The following is a 17,117-nucleotide window of genomic DNA, read 5'->3' as shown; positions in this document are numbered from 1 at the left end:
AATACCACGTATTAGAGCCAAGGGTGTACTTACTTTTTCCACATGCGAAATTTGCATTTATGTTTATTTAAATTATACAATGGACTACAAAATGTAAATGTTTCATGACATTTGTTATACTATATCACCTTTATCTCTCAATATTGTTGAAATGAAGATCAAATAGCTGAATGTTGAAATATGTTGAAAAAGTCAAAACTTTACATGGGGTGTACTTACCTTTTCACGTGACTGTATATGCAAGGGATAAACCAACTCTGTGATTGGAAGCAAGAGGAGTAACAATGTGTGATTGGTTCAGTGACCAAATGGAAAGGTAACCAAATTGGATCAATTCCTTGTGGTTCAGTGATGAAGCACACTTCTACTTGAATGGGTGCCTTCGATCGACTATTCTGCAGTGGAGTCGCGAACCATCCCTCACCAAGAAACTCCTTCAGCAGAGCTGACACTATGCTGTATAATCTAGCAGACATGGGACACGACCTGGCCTGACCGGTTGATTAAACCAAATTAAATTTCTAGCTTGTTTATTTAACATATTTATTCCTGTTTTCAACAGTACATTATTTACAATAAAGTTTCATCTTGTTTTTGTGAATTATTTCTGGAATATAATGAAAAATACACATATCCTATTGAAGTCTTATTTCTGGTCAAAAGGGTACAACTTTGTTCACATGCAGCACAAGGTTGTGGGGGTAGCATCAGTGGCCGAGGGCATGGCTGTGCCACTGATGCAATGTCCTCTGTCGGTGTGGGCACGAATTTGTCCATGGTGCCGGCGATAGCTCGCCTACTCTTCGTGAAGGACACATTGGGGTCTTCAATGTCCACTAAATGCTGGTAGACGGGACGTCCGTTTAACATGTTAAGGATTAATCACCTCCACCTTTGTTGTTATTATATACTTGTAGGATTTTGTTTCGGGTAATATTGTTAAGATTTCTGTGTGAAATGGAGATGACTTTAGTAAAAGGTTAAAATAAATGTTTGGAGTAAAAAGAACAAGCGTTACGCCTAGGTCCCCCATCAGTGAAGTGATGAGTTGACAAGGTGGAAGACGCAAGGCGGCCATCTTGGATTTTGACGTGGCGACCCAATTTTCAATAGCGTTCTTCCTTATGCCTAGATACACCCACACACCAGATTAGAAGTTGGTAGTTCGTTTATTTTTCAAGATATACCGCTCACAAGGTTCAGACATACATTGCGGCGGCCATCTTGGATTTTGACGTGGCGACCCAATTTTCAATAGCATTCTTTCTTATGTGTAGATACACCCACACACCAGATTAGAAGTTAGTAGTTCGTTTATTTATCAAGATATTTTGCTCACAAGGTTCAGACATATATATGGTGGTGGCCATCTTGGATTTTGACATGGCGACCCAATTTTCAATAGCCGTCTTCCTTATGCCTAGATACACCCACACACCCGATTAGAAGTTGGTACTTCGCTTATTTTTCAAGATATTCCGCTCACAAGGTTCAGACATACATGGCGGTGGCCAACTTGGATTTTGACGTGGGTTGCACCCACACACCAAATTAGAATTCGGTCCTTCGCTCATGCATGCACGCACGCACGCACGGACGGACGGACGCACACACGGATGGAGGGGAAAACCATAGTCCCCCTTTTGTTCCGCGGTGCGACGGGGGACAAAAACGTGGGAAAGAAACCGGAAGATGTGAGAAGAAAAAGATCGGCAGGGGGAAAGAGACAGCCGTGAGTCACATCAAGGTTGCAAGCGGACTTTCTCGATATTTGTTGCGAATGAATGGAGGCTTCCTGTGAAAGGGATTGCCTGCGACATCGTCCTATATTGCGATTGCAATTAAACCTGCGCCTCAGGGTTTGGTACCAAGCGTGAACTATTGTTGGCCGGAAAGCAAGCGCCTCCATTACAGGCCGATCAGCCATTTTTTCTCGAGGAGGCCTTCCACCTGGTGCATCGTGTTTTGTCATTGGGCTTCTCATAGCGACATCATCGTGTGGATTGCCGTTGGTTTCCATATCGGCTTAATTCCCATATCGACCTCATCATGTTGATTGCCGTTGGTTTCCATATCGGCTTAATCGTTGGTGGATGTGGGGTGTTCAATTGCATTCACGTTTTGGGGGATTGTTACCCCGCACCGCCATCTACCCGACCTCTCACCTTGTAACTCCTCGTTCGCAGCCGCGCCAATACCTGCCTGTTGTTCTTGCCGTTCTGCACGACTTCGACCTTCGTGCAGCGTGGGGATTCGTGCACGGACTTTGGGATTGTTACATTCCACTCACGTTTGGCGTATCGTGAGTTTATTGCTTTGAGAACATTGGGGAATGATGGGGATTGGGGAATTGGGGAACATCATATGTATTGTTCATGAGATGCAAGTGATATTTTCATGGTACTTTCTTTATGAGTGTTATTATTGTGAATGTGAGAGTTATTAATACAATTACTGATTTTGTTCTACACAATTGCATTGGTGTGGTTTTACCATAGTTTATTAGAACACTCAAAATAACATCTTTCTGCCACGTTCCCTCTCGAGACTCTGAGGGGCACCGTAACCGGAGTTTGGGGAGGTAACACATGCATCCATAAAATGACCTAACCCTGTACTTTCCTGTCAATTACACTAACACACGGGTGTCCATATATGTAGAACCGCAGGGGCTTTTGTGCCCATTCCGCAGCAGATGCCACACCGATGCGGCTTGTGCATACAACCGTCTTGCTCTCGACATCATGTTTTGTTTGTAGCTGTGAGCGGCGATTTTCCTCAACCCATAGCTCTGTATCTGAAGCCAGGTCCCTCTTGTCAAAAGTCTTGTTCAGTGCAAAGGCTTGGCATAACTTTGCTGGGCCTCCGCACAGCTGTCGGGTCTTAAGTGGCCGAGGTGTCTTTGCTGCTGCCCGTTTTTGAGCACAAGTCCGAAGTTGCCGCATAGTTTCTTCTCCCTCCAGTGGTTCCAATGCACGCAGGAGTACGGCTGCACCAAGGCCTGCCATCAGCACAGTGCGGGTGGAGTTAAGTGAATTAACAGTGATCTGATTTAACTTGTAATAGTACTTGTAAAACAGTCTGCAGAGTCCAAGGTAAAATGCAAAATTACAAAAGGCCATAACAAGTCAACTCAAGAATAAGGAATGTGTTTAATGGAGGGATGTAACCCATTGGTTTACATTGTTTGTGTATCTTCTTTGCACCATTGGGTGCATAAAATTGCCAAGGCAGTTTCATTGGCTCGGTGTTAAAATCCTGCATGGTTCCCTACTCTATGGCAGGATTATTGACTGAGAGAACAGGAACGTTGTAATTTGGGTCAGGGTATGGCGATAGCTCACCTGCTCTTCCCGAAAGACACCATGGGATATTTAACGTCCACAACGTAATGCCAACGGATGGGACAAGTTTAACATCCATTCGAGTGATGACACACACATTGGTGAATTACGCTACCTGCGAAACCATTGCTTTCATACTGGACATTCAAATTTGAGCAGAACTGCCATCGAGTTTGGTGACAAAGATGTGAGGCAGCATGAATCATGTCATTCTGTAGAGGAGACATCAATCCATTGGTTTCATTTGGCAATAGCAACTCATCTCATGCATTTGGCAAAATTATGAATAACTGCAAAGAGAACCTTGGCTGGAGATGTTGAGGCAGTAATAGAGACCATATATCTGATAAACATAGGCTGTACCAGGTTCCATGAACATGGCCCTGTTCCTGGGGGTCTGGCGGCCACCTCGTGAGTGCGATGCAAGGTCATCGCCACCCAGGTAAGCTTCGGTCTCTACAATTCGCCCTTGCAGAATCTCACCTCCGGGAAGCCGACGGGTCAGCACCTGTTGAGCCCAAACGTGTCGATAAAATTGTAACCCCACACGTCCACCCCTTCCTTCTCCCACCCCAACCCACAAACCCTACTGTAATGACAAGTCATCAACTGAGATTCTGCTTACAATACTATACAAAGCAGGGTTGATCCATCATTGGATCTTAGTAATGGACAGGAGGTGGGGAATGAAAAGACAGAGAGAGGGTGAGTATGAGAAGGGGAAAGATGAAACGATGGGAAAACAGTATAAGGTTATAAAGGGTGAGGCAAAGAGCAGTGGACAAGGCAAGTTGGGAGTAGTGCAAGAATGGTCCGATAAACTGGAAACACCAGAGGGTGAGAAAACGATTTCCAGAATATCAATACTGAGGTAGAAACAAAAGCATGACTTGGGAGGACGCGGGGGGGGGGGGGGGGGGGCATGCAGTAAAATATGATGCCGGCCAGATCAGATCCTACATGGAAATGAGGAAATCAGGAGAAGGTGGAAAGAGTACTTTGAAAAATTACGAAATGTGGAAAATGAGAGAGAGGGCATGACCGAGGGACGGAAAACTGAGGGCCCCATGAGGGTGGTTGAAGAAAAAGTTAGAAAAACACTTGGAAAAATGAAAATTGCGAAAGCTTGTGGACCATCCTAAATTGTGGTCAATTTAGGGAAGGCGTTCCACCTTGGAATAGTTGACAAGGAAGATGTGGAGTGAGGAGAAGATACCGGATGATTGGAGGAAGAGCATAATACGTATTTTCAAAACAGAAAGAGGATATCATGGCCTGTGGAAACAGAGGGATCAAATTGATGGAGCGTGCAATGGAGGTACTGGAGAGGATTGGAGGTCAAAGGTTAAGGGAGATTATGAAAATAAACGAGATTCAATATGGAATCATGCAAGTAATGGGAACAGTGGATGTGATTATCAGGAGACAAATTCGGGAAAAGATGTTGGAGGGAAACTCGAGAGTTCATGGAACACCTTACCCCAAGCAGTCTTGAGATAAAGGACATGGGAAGAGTCTTTTCAACTCTTGCCTTGCGTTTCCGAGCATGATCTTTATATTTGCTTTGCTCGTGAACTTTGAGCAGGAGTGATGGCAACCATATGGAGCCAATGGGCCAAACGGAACATTCTAGAGCTGAAGCTTCTGCCAACTATTCTCAGAGAAACTGATGATTTTGGAATTATATTTGAGAAAAAGATGAACTAAACAAACATATTTTGGATGAAGTTTTAGCTCTGTGGTGGCATCGCAAGACGTCACCATTTTGTAAGAATTTCGCTGTTGCTCTACTCCCAGGATGCGCAGCAAATTTGATTGGTCGAGACAGTGAATGGGCTCCTGGATAAAATTTCCCAGAAGCCGGCACCCAAACACCTCAAGGCCTCGTGTTCCAGGTGGTCACCTAGGTCGCCTACCCCTAAACCTAGCCATAGCAACGTGTGCAGGTTACTAAGAAGCTGTACTGCACATCAATCAATCGAGAGAGGACATATTATAGTATGTCAAGAGAGTTGGTGTGTTGGTGTTTTTGGAAGAAGCATGTACAAAATAAGTTTGTTAGAATCATGATGGAAATGTATACGGGAGCCAGCACTTTGGTAAGGACAGTGAACGAGGACTCGACGTTTTAGAGTGGAGGTTGGTTTCCACCAGGGTTCTGCACCAAGTCTCGTCCTTTATGTGATGTTGTCACTCAGCACGTCCATCACCATCAGATATGGAGATTAAGATCTGTTTGAGGTCCTGTTCACAGATGACTTGGTCAGAACAGCAGCGTTTATGGAAGAGCTGCAGAGAAAAGCATTGGAATAGCAAGAGAGTTTTTGAGAGGTAGCGAATGAGAATTGATGCTAGAAAGACAGAGGTCATGTTGTGTGGTGAGACTGGAGCAGAGAGGGTCAATATTGTAGATAGAAGAGGTTAAACAAGTGGCCAAATTCAAATATCTTGGCTCAGCACTAAAGGAAAAAGAGGTTGTGAAGCAAAACTCCTGACAGATTGAATGCAGTATCGGTAAGGTGGAAGGAAGTTAGTGGTGTTTCCTGTGGTAGAAGAACACGGAAAAAAATTGAAGTACCGGTAAGAATATACAAGACAGTGATCAGGTGGGTTATAATGTGTCGTGCAGAAACATGGGCTTTAAGGGAAGAGGAGTTGCTGGAGAGGACAGGGATGAGAATACTTCGGTGGATTCTCAGAGCATCACAAAGAGAGTGATTGAGGAATGAGGAGATATACAAGAGAACTAGAGTTGCATTAATTACAGAAAATATTAGAGAGGGCTAGGTTGTGGTGATTTGGACACATCACATGATGAGAAGTAAGGATGAGGAATCAATCAAGGAAGGATGAAATGAGTCAATTCAAGAGAAACGACCGAGATGAAGACATATCCTCACATTAACCTCACTCAACATGTCAACTTTCCTACCCATAACCGTGGTCACATTTTGGACCTTGTCTGCTCTACTGGATTAATTTTGCACCATCTCTCTGGCTCCGACCTCACTCTCTCTGACCACCTAGCCATCACTCTGACCATCAACATCCCCACCCCAGCACCAAGGCATTATCGCACTATCAACTTCCGTAAGCTAAACGCTCTTTCACCTGCCTCATTCTCATCGACCCTCTCTGAAAAAATGTCCACTTCTCCCTTCGTTGACCTCCACACCCCTTCTGACCTCACTGACTACTACAACCACACTCTCTCCTCCTGCCTTGACCAACTTGCGCCTATAAAAACCAAAACAGTTTCTTTCACCCATTCTGCTCCCTGGTTTACCCCTGAACTCCGCCTGATGAAAACTCGTGCTCGCCAACTTGAAAGACTCCGCAATAAAACAGGTCTCACAGTTCACTCCCAGGCCTACAAGGACCACATACAACACTATAAAGATGCCCTCTCCCGCGCCCGCTCCGCCTACTACTCTCAAATTATCCACTCTGGCTCCGGAAACCCAAAAGCACTCTTCTCTACAATAAACAAACTCCTCAGCCCCCTGAACACCACCACCCAGTCATTCACAATAGACAACTGCATCTCCTTCCTTTCATTCTTCCAACGCAAAATTGAAAACATCTACAACAGCTTGACCACCGCCGCACCCGCTCCCCCTCAAACCACCTGCCCCCCCTTATCCTGCCATCCCCTGTCTCAATTCTCCCCAGTCTCCCCTACTGACCTCTCTGAACTCCTCATCGGAATGAAAACTGCCACCTGCACTCTTGACCCCATCCCCTCCAGCTTTGTCAAGGCCTCCCTTCCTGCTCTCTCTCCACTTATCATTGCAACAATAAACTCCTCCCTGTCTACAGGCATCGTCCCACCATCCCTCAAAATTGCTGCTGTTACCCCCATTCTGAAAAAACCTGGACTAAACCCTGACACCCTAAATAACTTCAGACCCATCTCCAACCTACCCTTTCTGTCAAAGGTTTTGGAACGCGCTGTAGCCACTCAACTCAAACATCACCTCTCTGCCAATAACCTGTATGAAACATTCCAATCCGGATTCCGCTCCAACCACAGTACTGAAACTGCTCTCCTCAAAATCACCAACGACCTTCTCCTCTCCTCTGACGCTGGCAACCTCAACATTCTCATCCTCCTCGACCTCAGCGCCGCCTTTGACACCATCGATCACACCATCCTCCTCACCCGACTTGAAACCACCTTTAACATTACCGGCACTGCCCTCTCTTGGATTAAATCATACCTCTCTGACAGATGCCAGTTCATCTCCATCAAAACTGCAAATCCCCCACTGCTCCCCTCCCCCAAGGTGTCCCCCAAGGTTCAGTTCTTGGCCCCCTCCTCTTCATCCTTTACCTGTCCCCCCTCGGTCACTTAATCCGCCGTCATGGTCTCCAATTCCACTGCTTCGCCAATGACATCCAGCTTTTCATCTCCACCAAGTCCATCTCCACCGCCACCCACTCTATCCTGACAAACTGCATCACTGAAATAAAATCCTGGCTTCAAATCAACTTCCTCAAACTTAACTGTGATAAATCTGAAATAATCATCATTGGCCCAAAAACGCTCACCAAGTCCACCCATAACTTTGCCCTCAACATCGACGGTTTCCCAGTATCCACCTCCCCTCACATCCGGAATCTTGGCATCATCTTTGACCAAACCCTCTCCTTCGACAAATACACTAAACAGATCACAAAGACAGCCTTCTTTCACCTGAAAAACATCGCCCGTCTCCGTCCATCCCTCTCCTCCGTGGCTGCAGAAACCCTCATCCACGCCTTCATCACTTCCCGTCTGGACTACTGCAATAGCCTCCTTTATGGTTCACCCTCAACAATCACCAATAAACTCCAATACATTCAGAACTCCGCTGCCCGTCTACTCACCCATTCCCGGACCCGTGACCACATCACCCCCGTCCTTTACAAGCTTCACTGGCTCCCCATCTCCCAGAGAATCCAGTACAAAATCCTCCTCTTGACCTACAAAGCCCTCCATAACCTGGCCCCATCCTACCTGGCTGACCTCCTCTCCAGACACACTCCCACCCGCAACCTCCGCTCTGCTGGTACCAACCTCCTGACCCCCCCCATCCGGACCAAATTTAGATCCTGGGGGGACAGGGCCTTCTCCATCGCTGCTCCCACCCTCTGGAACTCGCTACCTCACACCATCAGAGACTCCTCCTCACTCACCACATTCAAAACATCACTCAAGACCCACCTGTTCAACACTGCATTCAACATTTAACCCACAGCATCTAACCCCTGACTATCTCCTCTCCTTCTCCCTCCTTTGTGCTTTGAATATTTCCCTATTGATTCTTCTTTTTTTGCAATTGTCTTTATGTTTTGCTATGCATTATGTTTTGCACTCTGTCAAAGCGTCTTTGGGCTTCCTGAAAAGCGCTATATAAAATAAATGCATTATCATTATTATTATTATTATTATTATTATTATATCATGATGGAGGGATGTAATGGAGAGAGATTTGAAAAACAAGATATTGAGAAGAAGAAGATACAGAAGACAGAGTGTAATAGAGAAGACAAATCCGAATAGCCGATCCGTTGATAAACAAGAACAGGTGTGCTGTCCGCTGGCATTTGGTGGACGATAAAGATCTCACGGTGTACTGCGTGAATACCGAAGAGAAGGGGAGCTATTTACAGGTTCCCTGAACAAATTACAAATTCCTGCTCTACCGTACAGGGGGAACAGCATCAGCAGCACAACTATGCTCCCAGCAATGATGCAAAGAGTAGCCACAGGCTGTACATGAAAACGAATTAATGAATGAATGACCAGGCTCACCTTTCCCAGCAAAGCTCGAGCAAGAACCACACACGGTTGGTTAAAGAAATCCCGTCCGAGCCTCCGGAGCCCTGATGCATCTGCCACTTGAAAATATTCACTGCTCGTCGAGGCCTGCAGAAAGATTGGTAATAAACTCGACAAAACATAGAAGTCATTAACTTATCACATACAATGGTGCATTGTACAGAAATTTTGGAACCGAAAGATTCAATGAGAAGTTCCGAAGTATTTTTCTGATTACATGAATAGACGACAACGGCACTTTTCGACGCCACGACGTTGACTGACATGCCTCCGCCCACATTATTACATCATTATAATATTTGTACCAAGTTTGATTTAAATCTACTCAGCTGTTCTCAAGTTATCACATTTCTACCTGACATGACCTTTGACCTTTGCCCACAAAATCTAATCAGTTAATCTTTACATCATTATAAGACATACCTGGACCAAGTTTGAATTGGATCATTTCAGCCATTCTCAAGTTATAGACATATTACAGACTTTGACCTCTTGACCTTAATTGACCCCAAAATATAATCAGTTCATCTTTACCTCATTATACATACCTGCACCAAGTTTGACTAAGATCCCTTCAGCCGTTCTCAAGTTATCACGGTAACGAAAACCTATCACGGACGGACGGACAGAAAGACGGACAACCTGAAAACATAATGCTTCCGGCGACTTCGTCAATGGATGCATAAAAATAGCCGGGTGGGTGACAAAGGGTTATCTCCGGTGACCGGAGATGGGACCTATAAAGCAGAATCTGGTTGGAACTGTTTGAACGGAATCAACTTTGGTTAATGGGGTCCTGATTGGATTTTGCTAAAGTCCAGTTTTTGAACGCCGTAACTGGATTTGGTGCCGTCTGGGCTAGCGGATCCAGATGAGAAGTGCAATCCTGGAAGACCCTGCTGCCCTGATGAATCCTGTCAAATTTGGTTCAATTCTGGCTTACAGTTATGGAGAAGACGTTTCAGTGAAAATGGCGGATCAATGGGCGGACCCCATGACACCCGTTTTGCGGGAGCTGGTGCTTATGTGAAGCACAGCTTTAGATCCGGGCCTGGTCCTAATGCCTCCAAGCGAGTTTCATTCGAATCAGGTGTTGTTTCAGAGGATAAGACTTGGAAAAAAAATTATCCAAATTTAGGGCCTCCTTCGAGGAGGCGGATCCAGATCAGGAGCACAACCCAAGAAGACCTATCTGTTGTCATGATGCATCCTGTCATATTTGGTTTGAATCGGCCAAGTAGTTGGGGAGCAGAAGACATTTTAGTGAATAATGAAGGATTCGGGGAGGGTGCACGTGGGCCCCTTTCCGGGGATTGATTAATAGTTATTGGTGAGCACAACTTAAGAGTCGAGAATGGTCCCGATGCCACATAGCCAGTTTGGTCTGGATCCAGTTGTTTGTTTCTGAGAAAAAGATTTTTGAATGAAATACCAATATTTCGGGCAAAAGCCCCCTTTCACTCCCTTTAAATGGGTGGATCCAGAAGGGAAGCACAACCCCATGAGGCCTTCCTGTTTTGATGCATTTCACCAAAATTTGGTCTTGCTCAGGTAGTTAGTTATGGAGAAGAAGACGTTTTGGTGAAAAGAGGTATCCGGGTTGGGGAACCATGGCCCCATTTTCGGGAGACATACAGCCATGAGGAGCACAACTTAATGTTAGGGCATGGTCCCGATGGCTCGTGGCGAGTTTGGTCTGGATCACTCTGGTGGTTCCTGAGAAGATTTTTGAATAAAATACAAATATTTGGGGCAAACCCTCCGTCCTGCCCCCACCCCTCTTCAACGCCCTAATAGGGGGTGCATACAGATGGGAAGCACAACCTCATGAGACCTTGCTGTCCTGATGCACCATACCAAATTTGGTCCATATCGGTCGAGTAGTTTGAAAAGATGTTTTAGTCAAACATTAACGGACACGTACGTGTGGACGGCCGGACATTGGGACCCACTCCATGAGCTTATTTCAGATAAATAACCTAAAAAGTAGCCCCCCCCCCCCACTCCTCCATTATTTCCCCAACAGAAAGGGTGACCTTACTCTCCTGATGCAAACTAAACAATAACACAAAAAAGAAAAAAAGAAGAAAAAAAAGTGCCTTTCACACCCTTATACAGTCGTGGCCAAAAATATTGGTACGTTTTTCAAATAACTCACAATTTTCTCTAAAAATAAGTTGAAATTGACAAAAGTATTTGGTCTCCACAATTCCTTATTCCACTGCTAATATTACAGAACCTTTGTTTTTTAATTCAGAACTTAATATATCCTTTTAAATCAGAAAATATAAAGAAATGGCATTGACAAAATTATTGACACCCTCGACTTAATATTTGGTAGCACAGCCTTTGGACAAAATAACTGCAGTCAAGCCCTTCCTACAGCAATGAATGAGCTTCCTACACCTCTCTACTGGCAGTTTGGCCCACTCTTCTTGTGCAAACTGCTCCAGTTCTCCCAGATTTGAAGGGTGCCTTCTCCAAACTGCTCTTTTCAGATCTCCCCACAAGTGTTCAATGGGATTTAGTTCTGGACTCATTGCTGGCCACTTCAGAACAGTCCAGCGTTTTGTCTTGAACCATTCCTGGGTGCTTTTTGAAGTGTTTGGGATCATTGTCCTGCTGGAAGACCCATGATCTTCAAAGGAGACCCAGCTTTCTGACACTGGGTTGAACATTGTGCTCCAAAATGCCTTAGTAATCTCCTGATTTCATGATACCGTGCACACATTCAAGGCACCAAGTGCCAGAGGCAGCACATCAACCCCCAAACATCACTGAACCTCCTCCATGTTTGACTGTAGGGAAGGTGTTCTTTTCTTTGAAGGCTTCATTTTGTTTTCTGTAAACATAGAGATGATGTGCTTTACCTACAAGCTCTAATTTGGTCTCATCTGTCCACAGGACATTCTCCCAGAAGGATTTAGGCTTGTTCAGGCGTGTTTTGTGAAACTCCAGTCAGGCTTTCTTATGTCTCTCTCTCTCAGCAGTGGGGTCCTCCTGGGTCTCCTACCATAGAACCGCCTTTCATTGAGTTGGTGACGGATGGTGCGAGTTGCAACTGTCGTACCTTGTGTCTGAAGGTCAGCTTGAATTTGTTTGGCAGTTGATCGAGGTGCTTTCTCCACCATTCAAACAATCCGCTGCAATCTTCGATCAAGTTTTATCTTGCGGCCACATCCAGGGAGGTTGGCTACAGTGCCATGGGCCTTCAACTTCCTGATAACATTGTGTACGGTGGACACAGGAACATCAAGGTTTCTGGAGATGGACTTGTAGCCTTGAGATTGTCCATGCTTGGCTACAATTTTGTGTCTGAACTCCTCAGACAATTCTCTGGTTTTCTTTCTTTTCTCCATGCTCATTGTGGTACACACAGTGACACAAAACAGCAGAATGACTCCTTTTCTCTATTCAAACTGGTTGAATGAGTGAGTTTTACATTGCAGGCACCTGCAACTCACCATAGGTGAGTTCAATTCCAAAGTAAAGGAGAATCACCTGCTTGAAATCTAATTATTTCGAACAACTTCTCAAAGGTGCCAATAATATTATCCGGGCCATTTTAGGATTTCTTTGTGGAATAAGATAAGGTTAGTAACCTTTTCAGCTTTTTTTTTGTTTTGTTCCACTGCAAACCAAGGAAATACATATGTGGATCCCAAAATATCTTTTAATTTCAACAATTTTCTAGAATAAATGGTGCATTATTTGAAAAAAAATACAATAGTGCCAATATTTTTGGCCACAACTGAAGGAGGTAAATCCGGATGGGGAACACAACCCCATGAGACCTTGCTGTCATGATGCATCATACCAAATTTGGTCCATATCATTCGGGTAGTTTACGAAAAGATGTTTCCATCAAATCTTAATGGCCAGCCACTGGAACCCATTCCACATTTGGTGGAGCACATTTGTCTGCTAGGCTGAAAAGTTTATGAAGGTTAAAAAAAAAAAAAAAAGTACTGTAATCAGGAAAATGCTTTGTAATGGGTTTGACTTCTCGTCTTACCAGCTGAAGTACCCAACATTGCCTGAAGAAATTCAATGAAATATGTATTTAAATAACACCTGTATGGCAATTACAAAAACATGACATGTTACTCATCACTTCCGGGGAAAAAAACCAGGCAGTGTATAAGCAACATACTCACTTGAGGCCTGAACACGGAGGTATTATAATGACCCTGCATAAGGAAATCTTTTTAACAACGTGCAGAAGTGTAAACATGATAGTAATTAAATTTGTATTGGTGACAGAAAATCACTACAACCTCAACATACGATCTTCACAAAACATAGTACTCGATCGCTTCAGGTAAAAAAGAAACCTAGGCAGTGTATAACACAAGACCCGATCGAGGCCTGAACACGGAGGTAGTATAATAAACCTGTGTAAGGAAATATTTTTAACAGCAGGTGCAAATGTAAACATAGTGATTACATTTGTGTTATTGACACAAATCATTACAACCTCAACAGACCATCCACAAAAAAAACACATTACTTGATCGCTTCTGGTAAAAAAAAAAAAAAAAAAACCCAGGTAGGGTTTAAGCTCAAAACCTGATTAAGGCCTGAAGGCCAATTATCCGGTTTTATCTAGGATCAATTTTTTGCACACCTCTCCTTTCCTATTCCATCTCCTATTCCAGCATGACGTCATTGCCAGGCACCAAAGGGGGCCCGGCGATGACGCGCGCGAAAAGGGAGTACTCAGTTTTCACTCCGGTTTCTTGTTTTCTTGTTTGTTTTTTTCCGGGCAATATCTCAGCCATCCTTTGAGCTCGGAAGCTGAACTTTCAGCACAATAGTGAGCAAGTGCTTTGGCAAAAACAGTATTTTTTGTTTTTTGATTAATCAATTAATTGACTAGTTACTTAATGATTATCAGCCTGGTGTTGGCTTAGCGGTTTCGGGTGCCGGCTTGGGATCCTAGGATCCTGGGTTCGTAATCCCGGTCTGATCGCTGAATTAACACCAGGGGGGTTGACCTCAGCCTGTCATCCTTCCGAGGTTGGCAAATTGAGTACCAGCTTCCTGGGATGAATGATCCCGGTGTGTACCCCGATTTAGAATAGGTACACCGTATCACTGCGCATCGTAAGAGGTGACCAAGGGTTGGCGTCAGGAAGGGCATCCGGCCATAAAAACATTGCCTCAAACAGGGAACCATGATTGTCATGGGGCCCGCAAGGCTAACCCCTGCTCTAGCGGGGAAAATGGCCTTAAAACGATCATTCATTTTCATTCATTCATTTTACTTAATGATTTATCGATTCATTAAGTACTTTTTCCCCCCCTTTCTCATCTGGGTAATATCTCGGGCACCTTTTGAGCTAGGAAGCTGATATTTGGACACGACGATGACCAAGTGATTTGGCTGGCTGTAAAGGGTATTTTTGATTTATTGATTAATCAATTAATCGATCAATTATTTATCGATTAACCAATTCATTGTTTATTTTTCCGATTAATGACTTACTTAATTAAATTTCAAAAAGTTACAGCTTCAGGTAAAACACTGGTGGTTGAGGTATGCGATTAGCCAATTGATTAAGAAAATATTGTATGATCAAAGCAATTAATCAATCAATTATTGTGCAACTCTCCCTCCCAATACAGTCTCTATGAGCTGAACGGCGGTATCACGCTGGAGGATATTTTTTTATTTGGCATGGGGCAGTATACTTTGAATGTATCTGTACTTGTCCTTTTTACGGCGTAGCCCATCCATCGGGCAACACCGTCTAGACCAGAGTTTGTCCGTCTGTATGTATGTCCCCTCAAACGTATACCAATCAGAGCAGAGGATATGGTCACATGACAGGGTGATGTGATTACGTCTGATGTCATTACGGCGGTGCTGCGGCTGACTCTGACTCTGAAATGAAGCCCCCGTTTCTTAATACAGTAGTGTATCGTTTCAGTCGTATAATTTTCGTAATCATAATAATAATATAGTAAATATAACCATAACACTTTGATCCCAATGTCATGAATACAAAGTTAATTGATTGAAGCGGTGAATGGTTTATGAATCGATGATTATCGGTGTTCGGCACCAATATTAATAATCGCAGAAGTAAGGAATTAGCTTCGGTTTTTAAAAATGGTAGCCAATGCCATTTTCGAAATCATGATAACGTAACGATAATATTATAGTAAATCTAATCATAACACTAATCCCTTTGTAGTGACTGCAAATGTAGGCCTACTGGAAGTTAAAATATATCATCTTCTACATGTTAAAGTAGCGACAGTTTTGTGTCCGTTACGTCATTACGTCTATGATGTCATTACGGCAGCTGAGTCCACCGACCAACATTTAAAATTACAAGTACAGCACACGCGCTCACTACGGGAGCTGCAGGAAGGGTCATTCCTATTTGGGATATATAGATTACAGTCGATCTATGGTCGGGTCTCAAGAACATTGGGTGTGTGTTCATTTACCAAGTTTCTTGTGGAGAGATCGCCAAGTGGTTTAAGCATTCCAGCATGCACTCCATTCAAAACGCTTAAGGAACGGCTGGCTTGGCAAGCGCTAGTTTAGCTGCTTGGTAAATGAGCACATCTCCAACACTTGTGGGGTATATAGATTACAGTCGATCTATGGTCGGGTCTCAATAACATTGGGTGTGTGTTCATTTAACCAGTTTCTTATGGAGAGATTGCCAAGTGGTTTAAGCATTCCAGCAAGCACTCCATTCAAAACGCTTAAGGAACGGCTGGCTTGGCAAGCGCTAGCTAGCTGCTTGGTAAATGAGCAAATCTCCAACACTTGTGGGGTATATAGATTACAGTAGATCTTCGCTCAGTTCTGTAAGTAAAACTTACCTCACGGATGTCGGGATTCCTCAATATTTCTTTATTTAATGTTAATATAATCAGCAGTAGCGACAGTTAAAAAAGGTAATCATGTGTTTGTGGTTTATAATATTGTGCAAGCCCGGCAACGTCACTGTTAGACTTCCGGTCTTGTTTCTTTTATCCGAACATAGCCATACTGTAGAAATGCATTACCAACCTAAAGTTATGAAAAAAAACAACTTTAAGGGCAGGGAAGTTACACAAACATTGAACGTCAAGCGTTAAGCATCAATATTCCCCACCGTTTCAAACAAGTCGCCGTCCGAGTTTCCGCCCGCCGTTCCTTCGCGGGGCTTCTCGTCGTCCTGCGACTTTAAGCAAATGCGTCGATTCCGCGCTCGGGCGTCAGAGCTCATATCACCTCCACCTGTCAAGCTTTCTTTTCCTATAACAATTCAATGCCGTTTGGTCTTATCTTGACGATGTTTTAATAGGTTTTCTTAAACTTGACGCCGACGGAAAGATTATTTGTTGTAATATACATACATGCTCGTTTTATTTCGCACTCCAGAAACCAAAGGGTGATTCACGTGACTCTGTGGCCACGCCCACAATCGTGCGTGTCCACGCCTACTGCGAGTGCGTCATCGCGTAATCACGGGGTGGGGGGGGGTTAAATTCAAATTCCTTATATTTCCCCTGATCCCCTCCCAGCCTCCGAACCATTGTGTACTTGGTGGTGCTCGTGCGTGTTAATCCGAATGAGAGAGTGACATTCCCACTGATCCACGTTGTGTATCGTAGACACTGATAAACGTCCTGAAGATTTCTAAACGTCTGTATTTTCGTTTTTATGCAAAAACCCCGCCAGAGCTTAGGCAATCACATCTTCTGGTTAGTTTGCTTTAGAATTTAGATGGTGCAGAGCAGCTCCTCCTAATACTTTGCGCAGTTACGTCATTATAACCACGTGATGACGTCATTTTTCGTCACATCAAAGATCAACCCACCGGAATAATTTGTTTTATCCTTCAAGACGTTTTCGATTAAACCTTTTTTTTTAGCAGTTCAACACTTTTTGATCTGGCCAAGCATGGACTTCCTGACAGTTTTGCCTTTTTGTTTTTAAAGTA

General features: G+C 44.0%; 1 protein-coding gene across 4 annotated transcripts; it reads right to left on the bottom strand.

Annotated features, from left to right (window-relative positions):
* Window positions 1-2,478: 2,478 nt before the first annotated feature.
* Window positions 2,479-16,606, bottom strand: MPG (N-methylpurine DNA glycosylase). Of its 4 annotated transcripts, none has more exons than XM_068108979.2 (5): window positions 16,531-16,606; window positions 16,287-16,429; window positions 9,142-9,255; window positions 3,648-3,852; window positions 2,479-3,001 (listed from the first exon to the last, which is right to left on the bottom strand). In XM_068108979.2, the coding sequence occupies exons 2-5, from the start codon at window positions 16,398-16,400 to the stop codon at window positions 2,607-2,609; spliced, it is 828 nt and encodes a 275-aa protein (XP_067965080.2). In that variant the 5' UTR covers window positions 16,401-16,429; window positions 16,531-16,606; the 3' UTR covers window positions 2,479-2,606. The 4 variants fall into 4 exon arrangements, with proteins under 4 accessions (XP_067965080.2, XP_078626203.1, XP_078626182.1 ...); XM_078770077.1 differs by having other exon boundaries at window positions 3,708-3,852; XM_078770056.1 differs by having other exon boundaries at window positions 16,287-16,606.
* Between the last annotated feature and the right edge of the window lie 511 nt (window positions 16,607-17,117).

The sequence above is a fragment of the Myxine glutinosa genome, chromosome 1 (assembly GCF_964187855.1).
Source record: "Myxine glutinosa chromosome 1, kmMyxGlut1.1, whole genome shotgun sequence".
Taxonomy (NCBI): Eukaryota; Metazoa; Chordata; class Myxini; order Myxiniformes; family Myxinidae; genus Myxine; species Myxine glutinosa.
The sequence above is the reverse complement of the archived record's forward strand: the minus strand, read 5'-3'. Positions and strand labels throughout refer to the sequence as shown.

What these genes read in the sequence shown, in the direction of transcription:
- MPG (XM_078770056.1), bottom strand. Translation starts at nt 16,400, where the DNA reads ATGAGCTCTGACGCCCGAGCGCGGAATCGACGCATTTGCTTAAAGTCG. An exon ending in ACGGCGACTTGTTTGAAACG is followed by an intron (nt 9,256 to 16,286) that starts GTGGGGAATATT and finishes ATCTTTCTGCAG; the next exon opens with GCCTCGACGAGCAGTGAATA. An exon ending in CCTCAACATCTCCAGCCAAG is followed by an intron (nt 3,002 to 3,647) that starts GTTCTCTTTGCA and finishes TGCTGATGGCAG; the next exon opens with GCCTTGGTGCAGCCGTACTC.